The 26,297-nt window shown below is 40.9% G+C and overlaps 1 protein-coding gene across 1 annotated transcript; it reads left to right on the top strand.

Annotated features, from left to right (window-relative positions):
* Window positions 1-634: 634 nt before the first annotated feature.
* Window positions 635-24,985, top strand: GPD1L (glycerol-3-phosphate dehydrogenase 1 like). Its single transcript, XM_084280165.1, has 8 exons — window positions 635-724; window positions 6,012-6,189; window positions 7,507-7,647; window positions 11,245-11,383; window positions 12,544-12,656; window positions 21,404-21,637; window positions 22,029-22,135; window positions 24,878-24,985. Exons 1-8 carry the CDS (start codon window positions 672-674, stop codon window positions 24,972-24,974), a joined length of 1,062 nt encoding a protein of 353 aa, XP_084136291.1. The 5' UTR covers window positions 635-671; the 3' UTR covers window positions 24,975-24,985.
* The last annotated feature ends 1,312 nt before the right edge of the window (window positions 24,986-26,297 follow it).

The following is a 26,297-nucleotide window of genomic DNA, read 5'->3' as shown; positions in this document are numbered from 1 at the left end:
AAGAACATTGCATTTGACCGCTTTCAGGTTATTTAAATGTGGCTAAAGGTGTCAGTAGAAATACAGCTTTGATGAAAAAGTTTATTGCAGTTGACTCAAAACTATCTTTCTTACAAAACCAACAGCTCATCAACATTTTTTTCCAATGGAGAAGCATGGGGGAGGGAGAACATGATTTTGACTGAAGGCTGAGGAGAAAGGAGTATTTGAAAACACTCATATTTCTCTCATTAATATCCCCCCCTGGCCAGACCGGCTTTGTTATTTGATACCTTGGTTCCTCCGTGTCTGGTCACTTCACAGACCCACGCTGAATCTGTTCAGTGCTGCTCCAACACTAGGAGAGAGCAAAAGAGGTTTTTTGAGACATGTATGACTGAAATGTATGGTGTTAGTTGAGGAGAAAACGGTGACAATAAACATACTGAACAATGCCTTTGGCTTTGCCAGTTTTAGTCGAGGGTCTCCGTCATGGAGGCCTGCGGACCCCACCCCAGACCCAGCAAGGGTGAGAGACTGAGCGAGGCGGTGTGGAACTACACTTCCCGGCAAGCCGCGGGGGCGGAGGGCGGTGAGGGCGAGTCTTTGACGGTGGCGGTGGGGGGAGCGTGAGGCAGTTGCCTCACGGAGCCCATCGCCGGGGCCACTGGCGGGGCGCGGGTGGCGCTGTCATGGCGCTCTCCGGGGCGCCCCTCAAGGTCTGCATCGTAGGCTCGGGGAACTGGTGAGTGGGGGGGCGGCGGCAGCCCCTGAGAGGGCCGATGCCTTTTCCCTGTGACCGTGATTGCTCGGGCCTTGCTGTCGCTTCCCGCGCAGCGCCTTCCTTCTCTCGGCCCGCGGACCAGGCGGTTTCGCGCCGTAGCCGCGCTCCCCTCAGGGCTGAGGGCAGCCGCGCCCCAGAGACGGCGGCCCCCGTGCTGGTGGTGAAACAGCCGGTGGCTCCTAGCAGGGCTCGGTCCGTGGCGGGCTTTCGGACGCGCTTGTACCGCACGGGTGGGCTCCACCAGCCCTCGGTCTCCCTCAGAGGCATTTCCCTGAAGTAAACGGGTGGAGAAGCGGCAGAATCGAGCACCCGGTTCTGGCGTGCTTGTAAACGCTCGTTTAAGAGCTCGTTTAAGAAGTTACTTTAGGATGTTTTTAACCTGCTTTTTGTTGTGTGGTTTGTCCAGTGTCAGGTGAGGGAGACAGTAAAGAGAATGTGGTTTTGTTTTTAGCAGGTCATTGCTAACTGGGCGCTGCCTGTAGGACTTCTGGAACAAGTCTGCTCTTCTGAAGTGTTGTTCGGGGTTTCCTGTGTTAGCTGTTTGCTCAAGTAGCTCAAAGAAGAGTTGCGAGATGCTAGTTTTATTGAAAGACATTTTCTTTTTCAAATTGATTATGATGAAGGCTTGATACAAGGTTTTATTGCTGGGTCTATCGCTAGTTTATGATTAGGCTTAAATAAGCTTATTGTTGTGTCCACTGAAAGCGATAGATTTATAGTTGTTTCTCCAAGAGGAGTATCATATTATAATAATCCTTTGTCCTCCATTTCTATACCATTCCTGATCACTATTTTTACTCTGGATCCGTATTTACAATGAGTAAACTACAATGTATTATTTAAACGTATCTTCACACTTTGTCACTTCAGTCACTAATGCTAAGCTTACATTGTTTTGATGACACTTTTTTTAAGACGCTAAATCCATCCTCATGGGAGTTTGGTGTTTGGTACTGCATTTTATTAAACAAAACTTAGCTGTCTTTTGTCAAAGTGAGCTTAGACTTGTTGCTCACCCCCTGCCCCCTCTGTGCAGTTGGCTTTTGGTGCTGTTTTGCATAGTTAAAAATACCAGCAACTGCCAAGTTGTGTTTTCTTTTGTGATGGAGTGTTGAGGGAATGGCTGACATTTCAGTGCAGCATTTCTTGCTTCGTTTGCACTAGCTTGTAGGGTGAATAGGGCACTGCAATATATGTCAGAAGAAACCACCTGTCTTTTTAAGAGTATTGTTGCTGCTCTTCCATACTTGAAATTGAGCAAAAAAAGTTTTACAGCTAGTTTAATAGCATTTGTATTTTCTTAACTGTGAAACACATTTGCAAAAGCAAAAGGATTTTTAGATATCACCTACTACCAGTGACCACACACATATGTATTTTGTTGTCACCTCATTGGATCAGTTTAATAACAAGAAAAACTCCTGCCTTAAAGGGATGGATATTTGGGTAGCAAAATGCTCCTATCTGTGATGCTCAGAGAAAGAGTGTGCTGTTACCGGGCATCAGCTTTTTGCTTTCTTTTGGGGATAAATGTATTCAAATAACTGATAGTTTATTTCATATATTATAGCAGTGTGGCAGGAAAGCAGAAACCAAAGTGTAAAAAATGTTAAATTGCAAATGTTTTGGTATTGAACAGCTTTCCTGTTCCTCCCCTGCCAATGTTTCTGAAAACAATAATTATTGGAGAGGTAGGTGATTGGTGATTTCTTCCTCAAAGCCCATGAGATGACAGACAGCAAGCCCTGACTGCAAAGACCACTATGATATAATAACATATTAATTAATAGTTTGGTTACGTGCACGCAGGTGTTATTTAATTCATAAAAATGTCTTTTTGAACAGGGGCCTGTGGTCTTAAAGTGGAAGCTTTTAATGCTCAAAAGCAAGTAAAATGAAATAAATTGAAGCACTTATGCATCTTACTGCTGATATTTCAGGAGTGTGCAACTGTTGGTACCTAAATTGTAAATGTGTTGACAGTTGAACTGTGTGGGGTTTGACATCTATAGCAGTTAAGAGACTGGGGTTTTGGGGTTCCACGTGAGACCACTCTGCCTCACAAGTGGCAGTAACTGTACAGATGTCTTTGCCTTCTCACAGACCCTTAACCTATATCTGGGATGAAAAAAAGACACTGAAGGAACTTGGCAGGACAGCGGCAATTTAGAAGGGTTGAGCCAATCAACCTGGATGTTCTTCCAGTCAGACTTGTTTGGTCTGTTTGCTAGAGGGAAGGTCACCTTAACAATGAAGTTGACTTGGCAGGGGTCCCTCAGCACCTGATGAAGATCATGGGACCATACAGATGGCTCACAGGGCATAAAAAAGCAGGAGCTGTGCTTGTTGCTGGCCTTGCCAGCTTAGGGTAGGTCCGCTTGAGGATAAGTGATTGCTTTTCAGATAGGGGATGAAGTAAGTTTTCTTGAATGTGAAGAGTGTGCTCCACTGGAATATGCCTTGGAGCCACAGGATTCAAGGGTAGTGCCCATATTCAGTCAAAACACTGTAGATGCTGCCTCAGACTCATACCAGAGTCTGCTCTTCTGATAACACTCCCAGGGCAGGTTAACAAGGTGTGCATAGACAGAATTTATCCCTGTTTTGCTAGAACCAGTCCTTAATCTGATCACCCAACTTGAACAGAAACTGCAGAGTTAGGGAGGAGAGAGGAAGCTACTGGGACAGATGAACTTGCAGTAGAAAAATGGGAGGTAAGACTTGTGGCCTCAGTTAAGTGACTCTAGGGACAATAGGTAGAATTAGACTAAATCATGTTATTTGTGCTTTCATATTGTTACCTCCACTAGTGCCGGTATCAGGGCAAGTTTAGGAGTTTCTGGGTTTTGTACTTCTAAAGTGGTAAGAGGAAGGCAGACCATATGCTGTAGCAGTGAAGGACAGGAGACAGAGTGCATGGCCTTGCTTAGTGAGATCAGATAGAGTTCTTCAGAAGTGTTAAATAAGAAATGCACGTGGTTGTATTTGAGTGTTACTTGTGGTACTCATTGCAAGGAAGAGAACTGCGGTTTGGCATGCAACTGCCCTGTCATATTAGCAGAATAGCATTAACCATCCCTCAGAGCATGTCAGGGTTAAGGTTTATGAGGGAATCTTTCACTGGTTTTTTTCTTGTGTAACAGAGCCACTGCAGGCACCAAGTCTTATAATCTGGCTCTTGCTACAACTGCTATTGCTAAGAATAAATTGGCAAGAATTCCCATTCCTTTGCTTTGCAGTGTGTCCGGAGTATACAAGATGAGCCAGACACCCCAGTAAACTATTTCAGAGTACATACTGAGGAATGTTAGGACACAGAAGGGAATGCAGCCTTGCTTGTTGGTTTAACAGGTGTGAGGAGCTGGTATTTCACCTTGCATAGAGCAGTCTTGGACTTGGTGTCAGTTGTTTGACCTTGCTTAATTGGGTCTGACAACAGTTGTTGCAACATAACAGTTAATGAGGATCTAAAGAAATCAGTGAGGAACTAAAGAAGCTGATCAGGACAATGTTCTTGAATTCAGGAACTATGATGAGACAATTTTTTCAATACTACATGCAAAGACTGAAAAAACTATGGCTAAGGCATTTAATTGTTAAATAGTAATGGAATTAATGTCTTAATCAAGCAGTACACTCTGCCAAACTTTGTGCCAGCAAACTGCCTGAAAATCCCAATTGTACAGTTGCTGAATCAGTCATTTCTATATTTCTCTATAAGTACTAAGCACACAGAATGTGTAGTGAAGTTCAGAACTGAAGAGTGATTTGCCAGGATCCAGACTTCATATGTAAATCTACAGAAGAAACTCCAAAGCACTTTTTGAGGAACACACATACCTGTGTTGTGTCAAATATGACTCATCCTGTTTGTGTGGATCTGAAATCCAGGGGTTCAGCTGCTGAGGTGCTGGCCACTGAAGCAGAAACCACCCCGTGGATGCAGATCTAAAACATGAGCTCGGGAAGAGGTGTCTGACAATTGCGGCTTCTGTACCACCTCTCGACCCTGGGGGAATTTGTGGTGTGTCAAGTGCTATTAGAGAAATAAATTCTAGTCTTTTAAGATACACAGTTTTATGGTTTAACTGAAGAAGAACTACCTAGGTTAGTATACTTTCTTCTGTCACCACTTAGCAAGTGGCTTAGGCCTGTTGATAACACAAACCTTTAGTATAGCACAAGTTGTGCCATACTAAAAGCTATTGGAGCAGAATGAATCTGTTTGGTTTCATTGCCAGCTATGGGTTTGTTACAAGCAATGTCCATAATAAATTTAGGAGAGTGTGTGACTATAACTAGATTTGAGAAGTTAAAGTGTTTGTATCTCCTAATAAAAATGCAGTTTACACATGCACAGAGGTAAACATCAGATAAGTGGCTCTGAGTATTTCTCTTTTTTTTTTTTTTTTTTTTTGGTCTGCTTAGTAGATTATGAGTAATTATGAACCTGCTGGCTTGCCTCAGGAAAGGAAGTCTGGTTAACAGGCTTTATGGAATTGCATGTTGGTTTTTTTTTCTTCCCCAGGTAGCATTGAGGTTAGGAATGGAAGGGAAGGGTTGTGTTTGTTTCTTTTCTAGTATGTAGCCTTAGTAATTCTGATTCATTTCATTGTTGCTTAGAGATTTGAATAGTAAAAATTGACCACCGTCCTACAGGTTTCACTGTGTGCTGTTCTTGGGGAGAAAATGAGGGAGAATGAGGCTCGTGGATGGAATTGTCTGCCTGCATATTCAGAGGGTGCTGTTCCAACAGTTAAATTCTGTGAGGTTGGCAGCATAACCGTAAAGTTTACAACTTATACTAAATGTAAATGCTTCTTGGCTTTAAATGCATCTCAGTATTGTGTGGCACTTGATGGGTCACTCATTTTTGCAAAGAATGCTTCATGTTTCTTAAAGGTGAAAATTACCCATTTTATAAATTAAGGATATTAATTTTACCACTGCTTTGAAGGTGTAATTAATTTGATTTGTATAGATACAGCAACTGAAATGCTCACTGGATAGCTGACAAAGTAAGTCAAGACTTTTCAGTAAATGCTTCAGTCCAACCTACTCTAGATGCATTTGTGAGACTGTAGCAGGTGTAAATGACTGGTGTTTTCCACTTGTTTTACTAGATCAAAAATGTTACATAGCCACTGGCCCAATAATGGGTGAATGTCTTTTAAGGACAATCTATTTCTTCTAGAGCAAAAACTTTTTTTTTTTTAAAAAAATAATACTTTTCTTTTGTTTCCTCCAGGGGTTCTGCGGTTGCCAAAATAATAGGCAATAATGTAAAAAAATTGCAAAAGTTTGCTTCCACAGTGAAGATGTGGGTCTTTGAGGAGAATATCAATGGGAGAAAACTGACGGATATCATAAATAAAGAACATGAAAATGTAAAATACCTCCCTGGATACAAGCTGCCAGATAATGTGGTAAGGCTCCAGAGCTAAATTTTAGTTACAGAGCAGAGGGAATATTGTTCATGCTGTCAATGGAGGTAGAAGTTTGTTTGTTAACAGCTGTAGGGTTTATAATACTTTGGACTGTATGCTATTTTACTGATCGAGATCAGAGATTTGAACAAGTAAGGTTATGCAGGTAGGTAAATTCAATATACATACTCTCTTTCTCCCCCTCCCCAATTATCTTTATGTCACTTCAGCTTCTGTATAGGGAAGCAAATGTGAAAATGAAGGTAAGATTAACAGCTCTGACCATAGCCATTAAAAACCAAATTAGGCCTCAACTTCGGAATGGAGCTAGGTGGTCAGTGAGAATTGAAGTGATTTCAAGTACTCTGAAAGTCTTAGGAAGTCTTAGAGGATGAGAACTAGAGTATTTCTCAAGCAAAATACAAGCTGTTTGCAGTTTATTTGGTTCTTAGTTACATTTTAACTATATACAGTCAACAGTGTTAGATACAGCACTGCCAGGGCAGAACAATGGGACTCCATATCTGTTTTGTGTTTGTGTAACCTGATGGTGGGTGGGCAGGTGGACTCTTCCATCAAAAACATTCTATGGCAGCTGACAATTCAGCAGGAATTTTGTGCAGGAAAAGCATGAACTTCCATGCATTGTGGTTTCCTCTTTAGTAATAATGCTGAAATCCCATTTCCCTGGCCTTCAGCAAGTGTGGTGTTTCGGCTGTCCACTGCCTCCTTGTCTGAGTTTGTTCTTTTTGTCAGTAGGTCAAGCTTATTGGAACATTGTAAACCTGAGTGTTATTTTAAGACGGTCATCAAGTGTTAGGAAAAGTGGAGTCTAGTAAGTGACTTCTGGGTAGGTCACCTTAAAGGGTAAACAAATTCTATGAGTACAGAGAAAGAGAATATAAATAGGTGTAAGAGACCTGGAGAAGAAATTTGAGTATATAAGGAACTAAGTGAAGAAACTATTCTTCTGCATGCAATAATTTCCCCAAAATTGGAAGTATATTGTTAAAAATAAGGCAGCTTCTGAATTTATATTTTCTTTCTCAAAGTACTTTTTTGAATGTTACAGAACACTTTAAATGTTTGTTGCATTAACCATGATGGTGGCTGTCAAGATTTAAAATTGCTTGTTACAAAGCTTAAGTTCTTTTGCTTTTTTGGGGAGATTTTTACTTCTTCTTTTCAGTGATGAATAGTGGTAGTTTGTAGCGTTCAGTATAAGACTAAAATGTGCTTTTACTTACCAGATAATACTTCTATGTAGTGTGTTAATTGTAGTGTGTTATGTGGCTTTTCTCTCCCATAACGACACAGGTTGCTGTCCCAAACCTTAATGAAGCTGTACAGGATGCAGACTTGCTGGTGTTTGTCATTCCTCATCAGTTCATTCACAAAGTCTGCGATGAAATCACAGGACGAGTACCCAAGAAAGCGCTCGGGATAACTCTCATAAAGGTACAATAAATACATGCATTAATAACCGACAACTTGATCATTTGGCACGAAAAGTCTACTTGTATTATTTGCTTAGTAGCTCCATGAAACCTTTCTTGATGTAAGATTGGAAATGCTCGCAGTCAGACTTCTAAAGAGAAAGAGGGAGTGGATGTATTCTGTACCACCAAGCTTTCTGCTCTTTCATTTGTTGTTTCCAAACGCATGGAGAGATGCAGAACCAGAGCACGAGCACAATGCATCAATTGTTAACGCACATCCCACACGCTGAGTTAATCGTTTTAAGAACTGCTGAGAGAATCTCACATGACTGAGAGGATAGTGCTCTTGTTCATGTCAAATATTATGTTGCAACAAAAAAGTCCGTTCAAAACATGGCCCGAAAAGACAGTTCGAGCATAGGAAATAGGAGAGGGCAGAGGTGCAGGAAGTGTTTCGCTGGAGCATTTGTGGTTTTGGTGCCAGGAGAATTTTTAAATGTGGATGGCTCTTCCCCCACCCCCTGATTTGTTGTTGGTTTTTATTTAGTTGAGAGTAGGCCATTTTCTCCACATACATTCCCTTTTTTACTGCTAATGATCCACATAGGGATCTGTGCTTAAAGAACCCGCCCAGCCCTCCCCCTACTTACTGCAAGCTTGTCTCTTTAGTTTGGCTAAATAAGACCATCAAATCTTCGTTGTTTTATCATTACTGACCTGATACACTGCTGAGATATATGAAAAATAGTGCTTCTGAAATAGAAAAAAAAAATCATATTGTAGAAGGATGAAATAAGGCAGTGTTAAGTGCTGAATGCATAGCATAAAAACTACACAGCTGTCCTAGACTCCCTTAAGTTTGTTGCCTTGAAGTTGTCTGTCTGTGTTTCTGTCTTCTGTAAACTCCAAATAAACTTTATCTTCCTTTAATTTACTAAATGTGATTTAGGTTCTCATGTCCTTAGTGAGAGGCGTGACTCTAATGAAATTGGTGGAGTAAGTGAGAGTTTGTCTGAAGTCAGAGCTTGGGCCAGTATTCCCTTGGGATTACTGTTTGGGATATTGATTGATTACCTGTGCTTTAGTAGAGTGTTGATTAATGACTATGTTTAAGGGGAAAAAAAAAAAGGGAGGTGTGGTACTTAATAAAAAATTAATGCAAGCCACAAACAAACCCAACTAAATGAAAAGTCAGTGTTTAGTGTAGTGTAAGTAGTGACACTTGCCATGCACTTGATTCCTAGGCAGCTTCCCACTGTCAGGTTGGAACAGTGCATCAGGAGGCAGTCTCTCAAAAGAAATGATGTGAGTCCCTTTTATTTATTTTTTTTTTTGAGAATGCAAAGCTTTTACAAAAAGGCATAAGTGTACATAATTAAAAGTATAATTTAAGAATAAAGGGTAAAGATTTAACACAATGACACTAAGTAATAGAGGCAGGAACACATTCCTTCCTTTTGCAGCTTTATGTATGCTGTTTTCATCAGTCATATTTTTAGTGGTCTCATTATGCTCAACACAAATGCTACTAAAGTGGCTTGTGTTAACTTTGGGCAGTTAAAGTGCATTTTTGCTCTGAAAAATACCATTAGTGGGATGTCTTGTTTCTCTGCTTTCTCAATTATTTGGCAAGTTAGCAGCATGTCATTTGTTTTGGATTTTTTCTTTTCTTTCTTTTTTTTTTTTTTTTTGACAGTCCAATCTTCAAGCAGAGCCTAAGGTCTGATGATAAAACTGAGTGGGGAAGAAAAGAAGACATTTGTCTTCTGGTTAATCTGCATTCCCACTGAAATATTTGCAGTTGTGTTTACATAAATTCTGATCACTGGTGTCTATGAAAACCTAACAAATCAGGGCAGTGGGGGGGAACTTCGATGCGCTACAGCAGAGAGCATGGGAAGCAGGATAGGTGGAGGTCACTCAGCTTACTCTTCAGGCAGCATCAACATCAGTCTTATTTTCATCTACCTGTAATATGGGCCTCAGGGATTGCTGTGGCAATGTGAGGATGCAAGACTACAGAATTGGACTGGCACTGGCTGGGGATCTTTGCTGCGCAGTGGAAACTCCCATGTTGGAGCCTTGATATTGGAGGGAGGGAGAGGTGTTTGTTTTTTCTCCTGTCAGCTTGTCATTCAGTATTGGATTTAACTGCAAGAAACAGGTGTGGCTCTCCTTGACTTTGTCAGAAGTTGCATCTGTTTCATAGCAGGGCAGAATTGGGCACCTAAGCCTCTCTGATCTCCTTTCACTCGGATGAGTAATTGTTGGGTACATATTCACAGTTTTGAAGTTCTTCCCCATGTGTGCATGCTTTTCTGTTTATTAATTGCCTGTTTAACAGGAGGGGCCTTACAGTTATTCTGTGGGAAGATTTTTGACACTGTGAGGGGAAAAATACAACATGTCTATGTGTGCTTGCTCTCAGATCCTTTCTGTATGACTCATTAAAGATGAGAGAGAGTGCTATGCATTAAACACAGATATGCAAGCACCATTGGCTATAGTGGCTGGGTTTATACAGGCATTTCTGGTAGCAGAAATGTTATTTAATAAATAGCACCTCTCATCTGTGGAAATGTAAATTACGACCTGCCTGAGATGTCATTACTGGCAACATTGAAGTGCGTGTATAGATGTGTATCTGGAAGTAGTATGGGATGACACTGCCTTTTTGTTTTTAAGTCATAACTCAAGATTACCAATCCCCAGAAGTACCAAATCCCCAGCATTAAAAATAGTATGGTATAAAAGGTGGCATACTGTGGGAAAGAAAGCAGCTTGTCTGCCATGTCTCTGTTCTAAAGACTCAAAAGGTGTCTGCATTTAGCAGGCTGGAAGAAAATGGTTTTGTGAGAAGAAATTTGTCTCACTTGGAGTTCTTGGTTCAGGCAATTCAGGGTACTGGGCTCTCTTCTCCATTAATCTGTGGGATGATCTTTTCTAAGGTCCTACTTCTGCCCCTATTTTCATGCTTTGCAAAGAGTGTTTTCTAAATACGGATAAAGAAATATCCTTAGAAGTTAAATTATTCTCTTTTGGTCAGCTTTCTATGTGTCTCTGATCAGCTGTTCTATTTGTAGTAGCATTCAAAATTATTAAACTGGATTTTGACTATTAAACTGTTGGTTAGACACGAGGGAATCTGATATTTCAGTTCATTTACCTGTTCACAGAAGAAGTTATTGAATGCCATTGTGTTGAGTTTCACTGCACTTTCAAATCCAAGTGCAGGCCTGATTCACAACCCATGATGGATCAGTGATGCTTCGCTGCTTTTAGTAAGTACACACTGACAGTAAGCAGCTGAGATTCTGAGCTAACAAAACTGAATATTCAGCACTTCTTAGAATCAGGACTTTGAGCATGAAATAAAAACTGTTACTATCATCTAGAGTTTAGTGCTCATTCTTAAGGCACTACCTCCTATGAAAGGAGCTTCGAGGTCACAACAATAGCAGAAGTTTCACTGGTAGCAAGCCTGTCACCTGTAGTCTCTATCTAAATAGGCCTTGTTGCAGTTCCCACCTCTGGATAAGACTAATTATGATGTGCTTTCTTCTCTGCTGTGTCTAATCAATAGCTTTTTGGTCATTCCATTTAATGTTGGCTGCAGGGAATAGATGAAGGCCCGGAGGGACTCAAACTGATCTCTGACATTATTCGAGAGAAGATGGGAATAGACATCAGTGTGCTGATGGGAGCTAACATTGCCAATGAGGTGGCAGCAGAGAAATTCTGTGAAACCACAATAGGTACTGTTCCTAGTAGAATGTTTAAAACATGCTCATGTCCTCATAGTTGCCTGTCAAAGAGCTCAAATTTTATTGTTTTGACCATTAGGTGTTTGTTACCAGAAACTGGTAGGTTCTTTTTATTTCAGTGTTGAATTTCCTAGAATGTTTACGCTTACAAAAGTACTAGGACAATACCAGGAATGGGGGGGGGGGGGGGGGGGTAGTACAATTTTACCTAGTCTCACTTGGGTTGTGGCCTTAGGTGAAATAATAAGCATGCTTTTTTTTATCATCTTCCACATAACAAATTGCTTTATTTCATTACTGTCCTTAAGATTTTTCTTGGATCTGCATGGCTTTAAACAACTAGATATTCTGTAGTCCAGTTCAAGTATTATGGTCACAGATGGTACCTTTATGAATGTTTGGGTTGGGTTTTATTAAGGTATCAATACCTTATTTTAATTTCTTGAAATAATCAGTTCCCCTAGGACCTAGACATGGTTTTAGTTCTGTGTTGGTGTCTGCACACCTTTGCAGCACAAAGATGTGCCTAGTCTTAGATTTATCAGTGTCTAGAGGGGCGTACGCATGTGTATGTAGGCATACAGTAGTCATTTGTAATAGCACAGAGTTCATTCTACTTTTTCAGTGTCAATTTCTACAGTTTTATGCATTTTTGGCTTTGTAACCTCTCTAACAGCTTTTGCACTGAACTTGGTTTTGAATGTTTTTTGGTGCGTAGACACATTTGTCAGTGGCAACACGCTTAAAACATGCTTGATGTGCTTTCATCAGTATTTTTTTTGAATGCAGGCCTACATAATTGCTATAATTGCACCTGCTATATCATTCATTCATCTTTGGCTTATTAAGTGTTCATTTTTAAGAGAATTATTAAAAAAAAAAAAGAGAGAGTATAGAGAATTAACAGAATTGTTATTTAGAATCTTGTTGCTGAGCAGATATTGAATTATGAAGAAGCCCAGAGTAACTCAGTTCAGGGCTTGTGAGCTGTGATACAGACATGTCCTTAGTCACTTAAAGTATGAGTGTGTTTTAGATGACAATAGAACAACCTTATCTTTGCTTTTGAGTATTTTGGTTTGCACAGAAAATACTGAATAATACCCAAACAAACTATTCCTTTTTTAGTCTTTCTTTCTCTATCTCAACAGGCAGCAAAATCTTGGAAAATGGCCTTCTCTTCAAAGAACTCCTGCAGACTCCGAACTTCCGAATAACTGTAGTAGATGATGCAGATACGGTCGAGCTTTGTGGTGCTCTGAAGGTAAGATTAACAGGCTACAGCTGGTGCACAAATGGAATGATGATCCTTGTAGAAAAAAAGAGGGTGTTTTCATTTAAAGAATTAAGTTTATTGTGCTTTATATAATATATATGGCACAACATTTCTGGAAGAACAATGTGGGAAATTAGGAAAGGGCATACTCTGATAATTGTCATGTAGACCTGTGTCTATCTCCCAAGCTCTCTTTCTAGATAGATCTTCTACTTAGTGTGGTGGTTTGACCCTGGCTGGAGGCCAGACACCCACCAAAGTCGCTCTGTGACTCCCCTTTTCAGCTGGACAGGGGAGAAAATATATTGAGAGGCTCAGGAGTCAAGATAAGGACAGGGAGAGATCATTCCGCAATCAGCATCACGGGCAAAACAGACTCAACGCAGAATAAAGGAAAGAAACTCTCTAATTTATGACACTGCCCTGCACACCCAGTGACACCAGAGTCAGGTAATGAGAAGTGCAGCCAGGTCTTAAAACCCTCCCCCTACCTCTCCCTTCTTAGCAGACTTTCATGATTTCACTCCCTTCTTACCCCCAGGTCATGGCATGGGGAGGGGCAGGGAATGGGGGAATGGGAGTTTTGGTCAGTGCCTCACAAGATATTCTCCTCCTTAGCTGGGGGTGGCACTCCACACTTTTCCACTGCTGCACCGTGGGGTCCCACCCACAGGAGACAGTCCTCCATGAACTTCTCCAACGTGAGTCCTTTCCCACGGGGCTTCAGCTCTTCACCAGCTGCCCTGACATGGGTCACTGCTATGGGGTGCAGTCATAAATCACAGCAAACTTGCTCTGGTGCAGGGGTGTCTCTCATGCTCTCATCTCTGTGTCTTTATCTCTCTCCATGGGCTGAAAGTGCTGGCAGAGGCTTGCTCCAACACAGGTCACAGCATCTTCCATATGTCTCCACCTGCTTCAGCATGGGGCCTCTCCATGGGCTGCAGGTGGGATCTCCGCTCCCCGTCATCTTTCATGGGTTGTGGGGGGATGCACCCTTTCCACTATGGTCTTCTCCATGGGCCGCAGGGGAATCTTTCTCTACGCTGCCTGGGGCATCTCCTCTCTCAGGCCTTGGTGCCTGCACAGCTCCTTATATATTGTCACTCCATTCTCTGGTGGCAAAATACAGCTGTTTGTGGGGTTTTTTTCCCCTCTTAAATGTGATTCCCAGAGGCACTGGGACTGTTGCTGATGGGCTTGGCCTTGGTCAAAACTGAGTCTGGCCTTGAGTCAGCTGGTCTGTACTCTGTTGGATTCTGCAAGAAAACTTCTATTAGGCATTTAGAGATATGGTTTAGTAGAGGACAGGAACAGTTGGACTCATCTTAAAGGTCTCTTCCACCCTAGTGATTCTGTGTGATTCTAGCTGCTTCTTGCAGAAGCCACCCCTGCGGCCTGCCCCCCTCCACCAGAACCCAACCACACAAAACTGCAACACTTGGCTTACACAGGGTCATGAAACAAGTGTTGGTTTCATCTAATTGGCCAGTATTTCTAAATCCATTTTAGTTACTTTTTTGCAACAGTGTGTTCGCAAAAAGAAAGGGAGAAAGAAGTTGGCACTAATCCATTGTATCTGTTGACAAAACTGTCTCTCTGTCATTGATGTAGACTGTGTGACCACTCTTTATATTTTTATATTTGTTATATTTTATGGATATGGACTCCATAAAGTTAGTGGTGATAACCACATACAGAAATGACCAGAATAGGAGAAAAGTTATTTTGGATAGTTACTTGTCTGGAAGTTCTTTGGTTAGAAAATTTTGATACTGACAGCAAGTAAAGGCTGGTTTCAACATACTCTTACTGCTGTTATGCTCAGGTTAGTTTAGAGTCCATTTGTGAAAGGAAGGCTTTAGATGCATTGGCACCCTGGCCAATAGTACTGTAGTTTACATTGTCTAATATGTAGCATGGAAGCATTTCTGATGGGTGTAGTGGTTTAGTAGATAATGTGTCTTACTTTTGGGGTTGGTTTATTTTTTGGATGATTATTTTGTATTGCTTTGTTTTCTCTGTTGAACTTATCTGTAAGCTACACCATTCTCTTGCAAAGCTACCACGCCAATGACTGATGTCTGGAGTTCTGATTCCCCCTCAGTGGAAAGGAGATCAATAGCTAATACAACAACATAGTTTTTGGCATACTGGTTTCCTTGATAATTTTATTATGAAAGCTGTCGTGCTGTAAGTCCTGAGAAGGAGGAGGTCACAGGTCTGTGTGCTGGGCTAATGGGATGCACTTTGGTGTAGCGTGCTTTGCAGTTACTCTGTTTATAGCAGTTTGTCAGGATTGCGGAACTTGTAATTTGGTTCCACAGCCATTGCTTTTAAAAGAAGTCCCTGTGTATAGACCCATGGAATTAGTCAAGTAGTTTTATAGATTTATTTTTCTTTGAAATGTGCTCAACCTGATGTTTCCCGACTAACTCAAATTCTTGCTTAATAGAGGGGTTCTGTCCCAGGTAACTTTTTTTCCAAACAAGTGCCATGAAAGGGCACTAGGGATGACTATCCCCATCGAACTGAGCAGCTAGTCAGCATATGCTCAATTTCTACTGTAAAGATCCAAGTCAGGCAAGATACCACTATCTCTTTGGAAGTGCAGAAGAATTTGAATAAATTATTCTTGACCTAGGAAGATACTGCAGTGGAACTTGGTATTTTCTTTGTAGCCTTGTTTTGTTCCTCCCTTCTGCTTTGTTATTCATCATGCATCCTGCAGACTGAACTCTCTAGTTGCATTTCAAAAAAGCTGTGTATGTTCCGTGTCCTCTTGGTTTTGAATGCAGTATATTTTGTTAACTGAGTTGAGGCTTCCAAAGAAATGCATGGTATGAGCTCTAAACTAAAAGCGACTTAAGGGTAGATTAGCTTGTTTAAAAACACTATGGATTCCTTGCCTGATTAAAAGGCATAAACTGGTATGAAGTGACATGGATCAGTCATGCTAGCATAGGTAATTTGTTTTAAACATACAATTCTTCCTTCATCTCAAAGAAAATTCCATTTAAATCATATTTTTAAAGTAATTTTTCCATTTAAAACCCTTTCTAGTTTAATCCTAAATCTTGTGCTGATAGCATATAAATAATTTCCTGAGCTCTTAACTCAGATATTGCAAAATTTCATTAGCATATTTGGTACAAATATGCTTCTGAAAGAAAATTAAGCAGCTAAAATTAAATAGATGGCTATGGCTTTATTCCTTGTGTAAAGCAAAATGCAAAGCTCAGATGTGAATGGTGAAATGTAAATGAGCTCTTTTCTTAGAAGTTGTACATTCTTCCTAGGAAAATTGCTTGGTATGGGTAACAACAAGCATTTGGGTTTTATGAGTCATCTGATACTCCTTGTAATAAAAATGTGAAAAATAAGCATATTTTCATGTGATTGTTTTTATGGAAAATTCTGAAGTTTAGCTGTTGTGAGCCGACAGTTCAACTTGGGAAGTTACTTCATGAAAAAATAGTAGGAATTAGCATGTTTCACTCGCTGCAAGGAGGAAACTCCTGTTTCAGAAGATGAGTGTTGTGTTCTGTGAAGGGATGGGTACAAAAAGAGGTGTTCTTCTCTCTATAGCAGAGCCATTTCAAAATGTCAGCGGTGTCACTGCAAATTGCAGCGTAGAGGGCAGAAGTAAACAGGTACACATGCCAGTCCACACAGTCTTTGGATTTGGAAACAGTAAAAGCAACCCCAGTATTGGTATTTAAAGGATGAGAAATAGTACACTGTGAGAAATAGTATGTTCTCCTGGCTTCTGCACTTTTCTATAAATACCAGCTTGGGAAAATGAGATTTTTCTGGTATTTCTGGCATAAAAGACTAGATCTTTTTAAAAATCTGTACTTACCTTGCTCTCTATTTCTGCAAGCTTTTCTAAGCAGGCAAGATTTTTTCAGTGTGGATGGTTGCCTAAAGGTTGGGAAGAAATACAGGGTGGTAACAGAATGTGCTTTGAGCACAGCTTTCCCTAACAATAATGATAATTTTAGGTTTGAAATTTGGTTCTTTGAAGCATATTTGAATTCAGACTGTAATTATGGTAATATAGGTATTACAGCTGGGTGACTGTGAAAGAACATGTGCTATTTATATATATATATACACACACACATATATATATATGTATATATTGATTATCCACTTCATTTCCTGTATTTATTTTGTGACAATGGTCTCATGGAGATGTACTGAAGTATAGAAGTCAGTGCAGTGAAACAGCAGTCTTGCATCAGCTCAGAGACTGTCCAAATAGGGAATGGCAGTCACTTTACAAAATCTGATGATACTGAGGAAGAACAGCTGTCTACAGTAACTTGTTTGCTTTAGGAACAAAAAGTGCTTGGTGTTTTCTCCAGTGTTTTGGTGTGGGGTTTTTTTCTTTTGAAAACTGAAGCACATTTGGATTTATTTGTTGACCTTCTTAGGGGTTGAGGTCAGAAATGAATAAACTTCATATTTGGATAGTTCAGTTTCAAGGTGTCCAGTTGGGTTTACAGGCAGCCTGAGCCAAGGCCACCTACAATTTCCAGCTGCCGCTTGCCAGATGCTGAGGGGCCCTTCCCAGGAAGTGCTTTAAGGTTGCAACACTGCTGTAAGAAGAGCATGTGCAGCTATGCATATATATGGATGTGCTCCTGGAAGCTGATGGATGCGTTACTGCAGAGTAGCACAGGCTCAAGGTTGTCACCAGTGAGATGTCCTTAGGGCCCTTAGTGTCTGTGCCAATGTGTGACCTTACAATCAAACAACATAGACCTGAGGCAAGACTGAGCTGGTGTATAAACCTAGCAGCATGTTAGAGGGGCAGTATAAACACTGGTATCTGCACTCTTGGGTGCAGCATCTCCAATGTAGCAGTGACAGGGATGAGTGTAAGGAAAGGAGAAGTGAGAATCTGATCTCTGGATGTGGTACAATGGCCATGCTCCAGCTGCCCAACGTATTTCTTTAGGGATCTGGAGAATTAAACTCCCTCAAATGGCAGAAGTCAAAGACCAAGACAGGTGACAGTTACTATAGGAAGGAAAAAGGGCAGCAGCAGTTCTGGTTGCCTTTTGGGCTGCTTCAGGTGTATCTCTAAATCCTATGGCTCAAGCTTAGCCTTAAGCAAAGAAGTAAGTAGAGTGGTGACTTACTGTTTACCAGGTGATGTAACCAAGCATCCGTACTTACAAAGGTGGCCCTGCAAAGGGTGTTCATGGTAGTTGCTGTTGGATACTCAGGCTAGGTACTATAGAAGTTGATTATAGTAATTACTCTTCCCTGAGATTAGATGGAAAATAAATCCATTATTTACAGTCACATTTGCCAGGAGCAAGGAAGCAGTTTATGTTCAACCTCTCTGACAGTTCTGCTGATACAGTCTTTGATTTGTTGACTTGTCTTCATTTGACTTCTCTCAGCAATGATGTGAAGCAGGGAGCTTCTCCAAGTTCATGTGTAAGGAAGGAAGGAAAGCAGGCTGTGCTTTGAGCTGTGACACTGCCTTGAGGAAGGCTGGATATCCCAGGTGAATTCACATGTCTGCTTAGTTCTCTATAATGATCCGTTTAATTATGGAGAGATAATGGTTGCCTCAGAAACGGTCTCCGAAGCTTTCTTCATGACTACTCCACAAACTTACTGTAAACTGGGTATTTTTGAGCACTGACAATCTGTCAGCAAAGTCTGCAGACTTGTTAGTCTTGGATTTTTGGTCATCTGTTGACCTGGCACTTGTGACCTCTGGCATGTTTGCAGCAGGTCATGTGCAAGCAAAAGACACTTTTTCTTATCTGTTTTGACACATACTGTGAACACTGCCTGGCTTCAACTTTTTTTTTCTGGAGCATACCTTCACTATCCCAGTGATAAAAAATATGGAATCCAGTCCTTGCTCAGGTCTTAGAATAACTGGGACTAGTGCCAGCTTCTGGATACCAGACCAGCTGAAGACTTGCCAGTTGGTGCAGTATATTTTAATAGCTTAAAACCATATGTAACATAAAATCACTCTCTGCATCTTGCTTACCAGATGCAGGCTTTAATGTAAAGAGCTGTTAATGCAGACATGGGGGGAAATGTGTTTGCTCAAGCATGAAGTAGTTTTGAGAGCTCTGAATCCCTCAGGCCAGGAGGAGCATTGTGTTGCAGTCATTTTTGGGGTGGTTGTGAGGGTATTTTTGAACCTTTGGAACAGCAGGTTTGTCTGTAGGCTAAAGTCATCCTTGCTTTTTGGTCTCAGATGCCCACGCTGTGTATGCAGACACAGTCTGTGAGCTCACTGAAACACAGGCACGCTGCTTGTGCACAAACGTGTACCCATGGCATTTGTGGGAACTCTTGTTACCTTGGGTGTAGGCTTTGGCAGTGGTAGCGTTCTGGGTCAACTATATCAGATACAGAAAGATGTTTTTTCTAGATAAATACATGGTTTCCACCCCCCTAGTCTGCTTCTTAGGTGGCTGTAGTGGTAGTGCCGTTAGGGTCTTGTGTGTTACTTTGAGTTTTGCTTATGCATCTTCCTGAAACAAACTCAGCTTAGTGCCTGCACCCAGAGATTCCAAATACTGAGCTGCCTGGTTTGGTCTGGTTTTGGACTGAAAAGTGACTCAGTCACAAGTTTTGTGAGATTTTTTTGTTTTTAAAAGGAGTGGCTTGTCTTTCAGTAAGATGTACCTTTCAATGTGCTATTACTTAGCTCCCTACAGTGTATTAGACGTAAGGGAGTTGTTAGAGATCCTTCAAGGATTCGAATGAAACCAGATGGTTTAAATTCGCAGTTGTGGCCCAAGGGTTATGTAGACCAGTCTTTTACCCTGGGTGTGTGTTCTAGAACATAATCAGTTGTCTTGTTTCCTCATTATTTACAAACTATGTGTAAGAACATACAATGGGGACATTATAAAACATTACAAAAACAGTTTTCAGAGTTAGAGTCACAATTTCTCTTCTTCCCTACCCTGCTTCCTCAGAAGTAGCTAATCTTGGTATGGCTTGCTTAAAACAATGTTTCAGTTTCTCCAAAGACAAACGTTGCAAACAGCAGAAGTAGACAACAAAATACCATAGGCCAAATCATACTGTAAATTATGATTCACTTCCGAGTGGAAAGGAAAATCAAAGTTGGAGAGAAGGGGCAGCTTTAGTACTAGAGTGTTAAAGATGTACATGGAAAAAGCCCAGAGGCTGTTCAGAAATGGTTTTTATTTTTAGCTGAGGTCTGACCACTTGCAGACTTCATATATGTGTAAATTCCATTTAATGGGTTGACCCATCTGAAAACTTTTTAAATACCTGTTTGACTTCCTCTTGCTTTGCCACCAAATGAGCAAATGTTGGAGGTTGCTTTGGGAGAGGTGTCTGGTGAAAACATTCCCTGACTGAATCACTAGAGGCAAGATTTAAGCCAAGATGATTTAAAATACCAGCTTAAAAGTCTGATCATTTTTTGCTGCATCAAGTATGATGTTGAGATGCCTGCCTGCAATTTTAAAGGTTGCTCTAGATCTCAGCAAACTGCTCAAAAAGCAATGACTCATCCTCTGACCTCATCTGATTCCAGAGTCACCTGGCCATGACTGGCCACACAGCACTGTAGCTGCCTGCAGTTTTTTGCTCTCACAGTCCAAGAAACCAAACCAAAACCCACTGTTCATCCGCTTGTTGCTTCTGTTAGCAAGTTCTGACTATTGCTGTTTCTTTAGTAACAATTAAATTTGGTCTGGTTGGTTGGCACATTTTCCTGAGCATTGGGTGCTCCATCAGATGCCGTAATGTCTATTCTCCTGTGATTTCTGTTGAGACCTGTTGCTGTTGCACACAGCAAGGTATTCCTGCTTGTCTCACTTCCTTGCTGGCTTTATCAGTATAGCAGAATGCCATCTTTTCTGGAGTGTTTTGAGTTTGGGGTGGGGGGGGTGGGGTGGGTTGGTTGGTTTGTTTTGGTAGAGGCAAACTAACCATGGCTTGTGTCTGACTCCCAGACCAGAAAATAGCTTTTTTAGTCGCTTCATTCCAAACACCTCTCCATTAATCTCTGTGTTGATAAAGAAGGGACTGTGTAGCTGAAGAAACAGCATGTTCTTTGTAGAAGGCTATCACCAGGATCAAGGGAAAAAAAAAGCCCCATAATGTTTTTTTAATTAGTAAAGGTCTTCCTGTGTCATGAACTTTCTAGGAATTCTTGATTAACTGTTACTCTTACAGGAACTCTGCATGCTTAAAAGGGCTGAATACTATTAGCTTGGCTGAATTTGATCCATTAGCATATCAGCATGAAAAATGCTGATAAATTTTGTTAATTTAATCATAAAGAAAATACAAATAAAAGGTCTGTGGGTTGTCAGTCTAATGTTACCCATACCTCAGGGCAGTAACAGCTCAATCCAGATAAAACCTTGTTTGGGTGCAGTATAACCTGCTTGTTCTTAAAGACAGTCAATAGCTCCACAGCCTGTGGGGCAACTTGTTCCAGAGCTTTAACTATACTTTTATCCTTGGAAACACTTAGTAATGTAGGACTGGTAATCTCTTTTTATCTTCTTTTATTTTCTTAAAGATTATTCAACAGTCTTCAAAATCCCAAACCCCAAAAAACCAAAAGAAACCAAACCAACCACCTAGTCTCTTACACTAGTAAAGTGATTGCAGTTCTTAAGGATGTCTGCACTCTGTCTTTTGGTGTGTCATAGGGTTCTGTGAGTAGCAATTAACTTATTTCATTTGTTCTTTCTCATTAGAATATAGTAGCAGTCGGAGCTGGGTTCTGTGACGGCCTCTGCTGTGGTGACAACACCAAAGCTGCTGTTATTCGCCTTGGCCTAATGGAGATGATAGCCTTTGCCCGGATTTTTTGCAAAGGACAGGTGTCTACTGCCACTTTCCTGGAGAGCTGTGGAGTTGCTGATCTCATCACAACATGTTACGGTGGCCGGAATCGACGTGTAGCTGAAGCATTTGTTAAAACTGGAAAGGTACCTTACTCACTGGGTGAAACCCATTGTTGTGAGTACAAGCACTCCTTGTTTGCTGGAGTAACAGTACAGTTATCTAAGATGTGCTAGCTGCCCTGAGTATCCTTCTCTTCCCCTCATTTTTTTTAGTGCCTTACAAGGCTAGTGTGAGTGTAAAGGTATAAAAAAGGATGGGTGAATAAATAAATAAATAAACAGCTAGAGGGACAGAGACATTGGGAGATGCAGTCTTAAGGGGGAGAATACAGACAGAAATGCAGGAGGATATTCCATATGCTTACTCAAGTACACTTTTGAAAAAGGAAAAAACCCCAGTTTTGCATAAATCCATGCCAGGCTTATACAGATTTATCATAGGTCATCTCTTCTCCCTCCCCACCCTGTTGTTCAGTCTATCGAAGAATTGGAGCAAGAAATGTTGAACGGTCAGAAACTGCAAGGACCACAGACGTCTGCAGAAGTCTATCGCATCCTCAAGCAGAAAGGAATGCTGGAAAAGTAAGTAAGAACAGTTAAGGCAAGTTCCACATACCTTGTTTTTTATTTCCATAACTCCTTTTTGCATTTTTATTCTTGATATCTTAATGAAAGTAGTAGCCAAATAGAAAACCACTGTAATAAGAGTTGCTTCATCCCCAGTTAAAATCAGAGAGAAGTGAATAAAACCTTGAAATGGCATTACTGTAGCTAGAGCTAATAGTGTAACATTAAATTTGTGAATGCCCTTCTCTGTACAGAATGTATTATTGCCTCCTGCTGTCATAGAAAAGCATAACAGAGTATGTTTTAACATGTGAAAAGAGTAAAATATGTGAAGATAGAAGCTGAGCTTCCTGAAGAGACTTCTGAAGAGGCTCTACAGCATATTGCATGGTAGTAAATTCATCGCTTGTCTTCAGGGAGAGGGTCTTTGTTGTTAAGGATCTTTACAGCTGATCAGTTGAATGGAGTGGTTGCTTCTGTCCCACATGTATTCTAGCTTAGAGACTGCAGTTCTCTTTCCTACTGTGACTTCCAGTTCAGTTTACGGTAAAACCTGCCATCTGCTTGTGTGGGTCAGGTTTTTGTGGCTTGAAATTAAGCAGGTTGTCCTGGCTTTTTCATTTGTATTCAAGTCAGAACATAGACGATTATTTCTAAAGCAGCGCACACAGTTGTCTCCTTATGAGATTAAGGGATGTGTTATCTCTATTCCTGTCTGTAGATGAGGCAAAACAAATAACTGCCAGTCAGAAGACCAAGCCTTGTTAGGTTGGGGTTTTTTTGTCTCCAAAGTAGTTTTTTAAGTCTAGTTTTAATGGATCAGCTGCATTAAATTACTTATTTTTTAACATTATCTTTGGGAGTAAGGCACCTCAGTCTGTCTCTGCAGTGTACAGTAATTAAGCTAACTGCTGGGAAAAAAAATCTAATTAAAATGTTGGCTTCAGTTCTTGTTTATGGTTCCCTAAGTGAGACAGAATGCTGTGTTTGGGATTTTTCTTGTTGTTCATTGGTTGGTTTTTTTCCCCCTGTTCTATCTCACAACAAATAGAGAGCGTTATAGAAGACTTTGGGTTATGTTCTAAATCCAAAATATGAAAATGGAGAGCTGCTAATTTCTGTTTGGTGTACCAACACCCAGTTCTTCAGGAAAGGTTTAATTCAAAGAGAGTTTTGAAAGCAACTCTCAAAAGTGTTTTTTCAGAAGCTCTTTTGATACTAGAAAACACAGTAAAACAGCCACGGTTTCAAAGTTAAGAGGTAAGCGTCTCCCAAGAGTAAAACTTCATACTCTAATCCTTGAAAATGAGTCACAAGGTTACGCAGAAACACACAAAAGTCAAAGTTCAGTAGCAGAGGCATGGTGGCAGGGTTGGTCCCTATTGATATGTGCAGTGCAATCCGCTCTGACACTTCAGTGGTTGTAGAAGTAGCCCTCTTAATGTGCTCAGACATAAAGAGGCATTTGGAGTTTGCTGGCCCTGAGCCCACAGTCAGCCTTACTTCTGCTTTCCCCACCTGAAGTGTGGCAGATCTGTGCACAGCAGAGTAAAGTTCTCTGTGATGAACAGTAAGATTTATGTATCAAGGCGTGGTTTGGAGTAGTGATATTTTGTCAGTGAGAAGTTACTGCATGAAGCTTGATTTTGCTTCAGAAGATTCAGCTGTTTTGTAGCTGCCTCTAGTCAAATCTCACAGGGGCATAACAAATCCTCTTTTCGTCCCCACATTTAAGTTTTTATGGTAAAAGCAAATTCAGCCACACCACTCACCCCACCCCCCCAGCCCAATATATTACACAGAATGAGTGATAAGTGAGGCATGTTACACACTTGCATTTATTATTTTTTTCCACATATTTTTTAGTAAGGGGTTTGTAACCTGAAGAGTGTGGCATGGATTTGAAAGAGTGGGCATGTGGCTACATGGTAATTTTGGTTGCACCAATGAAATAAAACCAAAAATCAAGTCAGTTGAAATAGTTTTTGCTACTGCTGCCGGTTTTGTCTTGTTCTCCACAAAAATAAACTGAAAGAAATGGACATGCATTCATAGCTGGACACAAATATGTTCCAGATAATTGAGAATTCACCAGGCTGTGTATGAAAATGGGACTAGTCTGGCTGTCACTGTCCAGGATGGACGGAAAGCAAATTCCAACATCTTGCCTGTAACAAGCCTTCAGGTTATCAGAGAAGCCTGAATAATTTGAGGGTTGCTGGAAATGTGGCCAATTTTAAAAATAAATAAATAAATAAATAAAGAGGTAGAATTTAGTGTTTCAAAACCCACAATTAATGTTAGGGTCTTACTAAAAACTTGACTTTGAGATTCTTCTTGGGTCTCTTTGTGTCATGGTCTGCAAAAGTGTTACCAAATTAGTGCTCAGAGATAATGCATAACTGATGTGCGAGTCACCCTTCTTAATTATGGGGGGGTATTGCTGTAAAAATGTCAAGGAAAGATGCAAATGGCTTTAATTTTTTAATTTTTTAGATCACATGAAGGTTGTGCCATGCATAATGAATGCTGCAGGCTCGAGTTTAGCTAGCTCGGCTGCCGGGAGTGACTGACTTGAGCGATGCACGTAGGTTCTGTATTTATCCAGCACTTTTCAGCCTGGCATTAGCACCTGACAGAGAGAAAGAGAAATCCATTTTTCAGTCTCCCTCCTCACCCTGTTTTACTTCTTTCACTTAAGAAAATGTTGCAGAATAAACTCACGCTGCGTTTGCTTTCCCCACCCTGTTTCCTCAGGTTCCCGCTCTTCACTGCTGTGTATCAAATCTGCTACGAAGGGAAGCCTGTCAGAGAGATGATATCCTGCCTCCAGAGTCATCCAGAGCACATATAGCATCACTCGAGCCCCTGTACTAATAATGCAGCCTTCTGCCTTTCCAGTTTGTGTCTGGGTTCAAAGTGGATGTATCATTAAGCTGTGTTCAAAGCTGCTCACTAGGCAACTACAGCAACGTGAATGTCTCAGAATGGGTATTGGGGGTTTTTTTGGGTTCCACAGCCTGGTATGACATAGCACGCGGCGCTGGCTTGGGGGTTGTCGTTTTACTGGCTAAAATACAGCCATCTTAAAACACTCCATGCAGAAGTTGTGCTACATATCTAGTGTGTGTACACAAGTGTACTTTGTGTGTGTTCCTACAACTTAAGCTACAATGTTTTGTTGTCTCTTACTAAGGCCTGCTCCAAAACCCACTGGACACTGTGGGGAGAATCCCACTGGTTTTGATGGAGACTGAATCAAGCCTGTAACCTTGAAGTATTGAGAGTCTTTCTATTAGAACTTGGTTCTGTTCTGCATCCACGTGGAAATTTTAACATTTTGTATGTTTATGAGTATATTAATTTAAGCAATATTAATGCAAAACAAGAAGTAGCAGTTATTTAGGAGTTTACAAGAATATTTTAATGAACTCTGGTGAAGAATATTTTGATCTTTGAAAGTCTGTGAAACTGTCCAACTGTTTTGAAACCAATTTCTAAGTGAATTTAAAATTTTTAATTACTCTGTTTTAAAGGGAATACAGTAGAGGAGGATCATTACCTCCCCTTTTGTTTTTTAATCCTTGCATTTTTGTATCTTTCCACTTCTCCCTTGCTGCTGCCAAGTGTCAGGCTCTTTTAGAATCCTGTTTCCCCAAAACAAGTGGGAAATGCTGACCTGGGGATTCTGAACCCTGGAGCCTAGTGTTCAGAGAGCCGGTTGTCACTCTTCACTGGTATTGTTTGGTGTGTGGGGAAGGATACCCTTGGGTATCTGCTGCTTAAAATTGTGTTTCTAGCCTAAGGATCAGCTACAAAGCATGGCATTCCACACAACACTCCAAGGAAGGTTTGGGGAATTCCCTGGTAGATCGAGCTTGTGTTGCCTAAAGGGTTATGCGCCAGTAGGCTGACTGCATTCATTTCAGTGCCTGCCAGTGACTGACATCTCAACTGGACTGTAGTCCTGAACCAGCCTCCCCTGAGACACAATGAATTCTGAAGCTTCACTTTCACTGGACAAAACTTTAATGGGTGCTGCATCATGTCCTTTGTGACCAATCTCCCAGAAAGCTTCTCAGAGGCATGTGTGTCTCGTTCCCCAGGTATCTCAACTAGGCACTTCTGCTTTATGAGGGAGGCTAACTTTGTTTATTATTGGAAAATGTGTCACTTC

The sequence above is a fragment of the Gallinula chloropus genome (assembly GCF_964237585.1).
Source record: "Gallinula chloropus genome assembly, chromosome: 2".
Lineage (NCBI taxonomy): Eukaryota > Metazoa > Chordata > Aves > Gruiformes > Rallidae > Gallinula > Gallinula chloropus.
The sequence above is the reverse complement of the archived record's forward strand: the minus strand, read 5'-3'. Positions and strand labels throughout refer to the sequence as shown.

Bases quoted from the DNA above. Each gene is read 5' to 3' on its own strand.
- GPD1L (XM_084280165.1), top strand. From the start codon at position 672: ATGGCGCTCTCCGGGGCGCCCCTCAAGGTCTGCATCGTAGGCTCGGGG. The intron at 6,190-7,506 runs GTAAGGCTCCAG...ATAACGACACAG, and splicing joins ACAAGCTGCCAGATAATGTG to GTTGCTGTCCCAAACCTTAA. The intron at 11,384-12,543 runs GTACTGTTCCTA...CTATCTCAACAG, and splicing joins ATTCTGTGAAACCACAATAG to GCAGCAAAATCTTGGAAAAT.